Source organism: Nicotiana tabacum, chromosome 1, assembly GCF_000715075.1.
Source record: "Nicotiana tabacum cultivar K326 chromosome 1, ASM71507v2, whole genome shotgun sequence".
In the NCBI taxonomy this organism is placed as follows: domain Eukaryota; kingdom Viridiplantae; phylum Streptophyta; class Magnoliopsida; order Solanales; family Solanaceae; genus Nicotiana; species Nicotiana tabacum.
The window spans coordinates 8,181,150-8,187,329 of record NC_134080.1 but is presented as its reverse complement, the minus strand read 5'-3'; the positions used below and the strand labels follow the sequence as shown (position 1 = coordinate 8,187,329).

At 36.0% G+C, this 6,180-nt stretch overlaps 1 protein-coding gene across 1 annotated transcript; it reads right to left on the bottom strand.

Moving 5' to 3' along the window:
* Window positions 1-897: 897 nt before the first annotated feature.
* Window positions 898-5,846, bottom strand: LOC142161897 (uncharacterized). The gene is made up of 9 exons (XM_075217925.1): window positions 5,745-5,846; window positions 3,858-4,032; window positions 3,450-3,740; window positions 3,285-3,406; window positions 2,981-3,179; window positions 2,816-2,910; window positions 2,548-2,597; window positions 1,892-2,141; window positions 898-1,797 (listed from the first exon to the last, which is right to left on the bottom strand). Exons 1-9 carry the CDS (start codon window positions 5,844-5,846, stop codon window positions 898-900), a joined length of 2,184 nt encoding a protein of 727 aa, XP_075074026.1.
* Window positions 5,847-6,180: the final 334 nt, after the last annotated feature.

The window sequence follows — 6,180 nt, the reverse complement described above, 5'->3', positions numbered from 1 at the left end:
ATCGGAATGCAAATATCGCAAAACACGCAGCCCATCAGAAAGATGTGACATTGAGGGTTTTTGCATGTACTGGCATAGAGTGAGCACAACAAAACAAATATCTGGGCGGGTGTTTGCGAGGTAATTGAGCTTACCAACAAGGCGTCGATAGATTGTAGGGTCAGGCAACGGGGGTGTCAAATCAAGGTGCAATTTAGAGGAAGGATCAAGTGGTGAAGATGCAGCAGCTCCTGAACAACCAAATTCCTCTAACAATTCTAAAATAAACTTCCGCTGATTGATAATGAAACCTTGTGGTTCTCTGATAATTTTCATCCCTAAAAAATAGTGAATGTCCTCCAAGTTCTTGACTTTAAACTCTGAATTGAGAAAATGAGTAATATGGTTGATTTCTGCAAAGTCATTCCCTGTAAGTAGAATATCATCCACGTAAACTGCTAAAATAGAAATGAGACCTTCATTTTGTCTGAAGAACAAAGAATAATCATTTAGGGAAGGTGAATATCCCTTGAAACTAAGAGCACCTGCTAGTCTTGCATACCACTGTCTAGAGGCCTGCTTCAATCAGTAGAGAGATTTCTTCAAAAGACAAACTTGATTAGGTTTAGGTGGAGATAGGCCAGCAGAAAACCTCATGTAGACTTCCTCTAGTAAATCCCCATGCAAAAATATATTATTGACATCAAGTTGAGACACTTTCCAACCCTTCTTCACTGCCACAGTCAAGAGACATTTGATTGTGGTCATTTTGACCACAGGTGAGAATGTCTCAGAATAGTCAATGCCTTCTCTTTGAATATCCCCCCTTACCACCAATCGTGCCTTTAACCTTTCAAATGAACCATCTGATTTGTGCTTTACCTTGTAGACCCACTTACAAGGTAAAGTTTTCTTGCCTTATGGCAAGTCCACAACATCCCATGTATTGTTAAGATCAAGAGCTGCTAGCTCTGCTTCCATAGCCTTTCTCCAACCTGCATCCTGAGAAGCTTGGGTATAATTGTGAGGTTCTGAAATAGAAGATACTGATCTTAAAATATTTTGATTATTGAGTGATAAAGCTATAAAGAATAGGGTAGTGGGATGAGAGGCATGGTTGAAACAAGAGGAAGTAATGTCAGAAAGAAAAATCACATTGCATACATAGTCCTTTAGATATCTAGGCTGCTGGGAAATCCTTTCAGATTTTCTGATAGGTGGAGGAGGTATAGGGAGAGTAATACTAGTACTAGGAGCAGATGTGGGAGAGGAAAGATTATGAGCAGTTGAGGGTTGTCTAGAACTGAGATCATTAGGTAAAGGAGAACTAGAAAGATTGTGAGTGGGAGAAGGAGAAGAAAAATTAAATGACCTAGGAGAAGGGAGTGTGATGGGGCTGGTACTAGGAGAAGCAGTGTTGCTAGGACTAGGGAAGGGTGAAGTAGATGATAAAGGAGAGGAAGGAGATAAGAACATGGAATCAGGTAATGTGGTGTCTGGGATAGGTAGAGTTGGAGGAAACAACTGATGAGTTTGTGGTGTAGGTATGGTGACAAAAGGAAAATAATTCTCATAGAACTTCACATCTCTAGACATAAAGACAGTCTCTATCTTCAAATCTAAAAGCTTGTACCCTTTTTGATGTAGTGAATATCGCAGGAAAACATATGCACGTGCTCTAGGATCAAATTTGCTTCTGTTGTGAGCTAAAGTAGAAGCATAGCACAAATATCCAAAAATCTTTAGATTATCATACACTGGTGGTTTCCTAAATAAGATGTGATAGGGAGTCTTTCTCTTAAGTACTCTGGAAGAGAACTTGTTAATCAAGTAGGTTGCAGTTAGAACTTAGAATACACTCACCTCAATATTGTATGGGAACTTTGGATTGAAAGAAAAAATCCCTTGCAACCTCTAGTAAATGTCTATGCTTCCTCTCAACTATATTATTCTGTTGGGGTATCCCTACACAAGAAGTTTCAAGTAAAATCCCTTGTGAAAGCAGAAAGTCAGATTGTTGTGATCCTCTTCCCAATTCTAAGGCATTATCAGATCTCACCTTCTTTACTGTAATATTGAACTGCCTTTCTGTCATGACAAAGAATGATTTTAGAATTGTGAATGCATTTGCTTTTAAACTGAGTAGAAAAGTCCATGTCCCTCTACAAAAATCATCTACAACAGTTAGAAAATATTTATAATCATTATAAGTGTTAGACTTGAAAGGACCCCAAGTATTAATATGTATAAGATCAAATAGTTCATTTGTCTTGATTTGGCTTATGGGAAAAGGAAGTCTAGTCTGTTTAGCTTGATGACAAACATCACATACATAATCAAAAGAAGAAGGAAAAGAAATGAAATTAAGAGATTTCATTACTTCAAAAGGTAAATGGCCCAATCTAGCATGTCATTGGATTACATCAGAAACTACACTCATAGACATATGCACTAGACTATAAACAGTACTGGAAATAAAACTGGAATGATTTCCTTTTGGAATTGAAAATACATTTTGACTAGAAGAAGTAGGTTCTGCACTAATGGAAACAAGAATTCAGCAGGTACAATCCTTCTCTAATTTCACCAAAAGCTTGCCCCCTCCTCACTAAAGGGACCTGTAAGACACACCCACTGAATGTCAAATTAAGAGAGCATTTGAACTGAAATGAAAAGAGTTCCAGTGAGCTCGCCAAAGAAAGCAGATTAATTCTATCAAACTCTTTCTTCACTTATGAACTGATAGTAAGTTATACTTAAAAGATGGAACATAGAGGACTCTTTTAAGAATCATGTCATTTTGAATGGAAACTCTTCCTATGTGTGTGACATATACTTGAAAAGAATTAGGTAAGATAATATGAACAGGTATATGAAGATGAGATAATTCTAAAAAGAAACTTGAATCAAAATACATGTGTTCAGATGCCCCTGAATCAATGATCCAAGCTTTAGTATTAAAACATTGCCAAACATGTTCCTGAATACTTAAGAATAGTACCAGTAACTGCATTGGCATTGATTTCAGATCCTGTATTTCCTGCATTACCCCCTTGAACCTGTCTGATTATATTAACTAGTACTGAAATTTGTTCCTTGCTAAAGGATTGGTTCTGACTTCCTACAACCCCTTCATTGTTAGGATTTGGGTTGGTTTCATTGTCATGTCCTCCCATTGCTGTATTCCCTTTTACTGCATGCTGATAATTATTAGATTTGGTAAATAAAAAATCATCTGGGAAGCCAATTAGCCTGTAGCAATCTGCCCTAACATGTCATGTTTTCATGCAATGAGTGCAGCTGACATTTGGGTTATATTTGGCCTTCTTAGCTTTAGTCTTTTGTTGCTGATTATTTCTAGATTTTGATGAAGGATTCCATACCATTTGTCCTTGGTTGTACCTTAGTGCAACCTTTCCTTGTGCACCTACCATGAATGAAGATGCATCTGAGTTGAGTTGAGGACTCACCAGATTCACAAAAGCCTCTCTGGTTCTCATTTTGTAGGAGCAATGAATATGCAAAGTCCATACTAGGGAGTGGACTCATCATGAGAATGTTTCCTCTAGCCTGAGCATACACATCATTGAGCCCCATGATGAATTGAATAATCCTTTGATCCTCTAAGAACTTAGCCACTTTAGCTTTTCCACCATATACACAATCAGAGGAATAATTTAGATGAGATCTTAGTGAGTCCATTTCATCCCATAGTTTCTTGAGTGTAGTGAAATAGCTTGAAACACTGTTATTTCTTTGAACTGATATTGAAATTTCCTTTTACAGCTAATATAGTTTGGCCCCATTTGATTGGTCAAACCTATGTTCCAGGATGTTCCATAGGTTCCTTGTTGTTTTTGAATATATGACATTGTCACCTATGTCCTTTGACAGTGAATTAAGCAGCCATGAAGTCACCATATCATTAGCTCTGCTCCACAGAGGATAATCTGCTGAGTCAAGCTTAGGTTCTACACAAATGCCATCGATGAAGCCAAGTTTGTTCTTGACTGAAAGAGCAATGAGAATGGATCTCCTCCAATCTGGGAGACTCTGCCATCAAAGGGTACATTGAGGAGACTCATCACAGGTGCATCTGAAGAATGAAGAAAGTAAGGATGATTGGAGTCAAGGTTCTTTATTTAGCGGGTCGATCCAGTAGCAATGAGAGTTGGGAAAACTTCTGTTCCAGTCATGGATGAAGATTAAAGAAAGATTGAGATATTAAATTTGATGAATAATTGAAGGATCGAGCTATTCTTGCTCTGATACCATGTAGAAATTAGACAATAGAATTGTAGAATTTTTTTGATGATGTATTCACAATATCTTGCCTCTCTTCATACAAGTAATTTAGCCAAAAGAAAATGTAAAAATAAAATAATGTTGTACACTTGTTAAATTCCTATTCCCTAATACTAGAACAGAAAAACTAAAATATTCCCTAACATGTGCTCTCATAACCTCTTCTGTACTATTGGATTTGCCATATAAATGACCCAAAATAAATAGCTTCAAAGGCTGAGATGCTTCCACGTGTATAATCAGATGAGCAAAATATAAAAGAGATAAAACACGACATTTATCTAGAAAGCTCCGAAGTCCTTTTGCTATGTCTAAAACCTTTCTTCTTCTTCTTCTTCATTTCCATACAAGATAAAATCCCCTTTATCTTCTTTGTTTCTGCTTCATATTCTAGCAAATTATTATGAGATGTTTCATCTTAACATTAAGTGACGGTAATAATAAATTAGCGACACTACTTACTGATTTGAAAAAACACTTAGTGAAACTACTTTACAATCTAATCGTGAAATTGTCTTATTTGCAGTGATGTCAGGAAATAATATTAATGAAGAGACATATTCAAGATTTAAGTGAATGAATACATAGTATTATTGTACTCATTATCATTTTTACTGTAATTCTTGCAAATTTAGTATAAAAATTTAACATAAATGTTTCTTAAAATTTGTTGAATTACATATATGGTTTGAACTTTGAACCAAAGACAATAGACGTGACCACACTCAGATTCAAAGACTACATCTTTTGAGGATATCAAAAGAAAGGGGAGGGTTGGGGGGGAGAGGAAAATATGTGTTCTGAATTAAGAATATATAAAACATTTGGAAGTCCAAGGGAAATATGTTCTTTAATTTACTCATTGTCATGTCACACATGCATACACCTTAGTTAATCAACCCTAAACACCACAATGTATATGTAACTGTATCACTGGATCAATAGTTGCTAACTTCTTTGTTTGGTTCTCATTGATGGTGTCTGAAATTTGCATTGTGGCCCAATTAAATTTGAATTGGCATTGAAAATTCTCACATTAAGGTATAACATGCTTCCTAATATAAGATTCATATTTAATATTTGAACTTGAAACCTTTAATTAACGATGAAAGAGTTTTTACCTCCGCAACGACGGTAGTAGTTGCTAAGTGTTAACTGCTAAGGTGGAAGTGAGGAAAAGAACAGAGAAAAGAAAAGACTTATATTTTGCATTCATAAAATTAACTTACTTAGCATGACACCATTTGACTACAACGAGTAGCATGTGAGGCGACGGATCAAGCAACTTGTCGCCTAATTAAGTGCCCGTGATTAGTTGATCAAGCCATCTTTCTAGGATTAAAAATTAGTAATCATCATGTGAATTTGATAGAATCGAAGTTCACTAGGATTAAAAATTGGAGTTACATAATTATATTTTTCAAAATAAACATAATATTTCAGTGAAACAAATCTCACACGTCATCTGATAAGTTCAGCTGCTGCCAACTACCAATTTTAGAAGCCCACCATTGTTGAAGCCACCAACCCATTCTAGAAGCCACCATTGTTGAAGCCTCCATTGTTGAATGAAGAATTCAACCATCAACCACCTTCTTTAAGGCTATAAATAGAGCCTTATATTTTACACAAAAAGATCAATCCAGAGAGATTGAAATACAATCCAGGAAGAGATTATGAGAACAAAAAGAGAGTTTGGTGAGGTTTTTTTTTGTAGAGAGAAATTCTTGGTGTAAATTCTCTGTAATTCTATTCTTGTGAAATAGAGTTGTTTTTCCTCCCAAATAATCTTCATATTGATCCGAGAATCACAACAAGTGGTATCAGAGCCCTCGATTCTGTGTTCATCGAGAAATATCGGAACATTGAAAATTTCAACCCGGATTTACGTTTTTC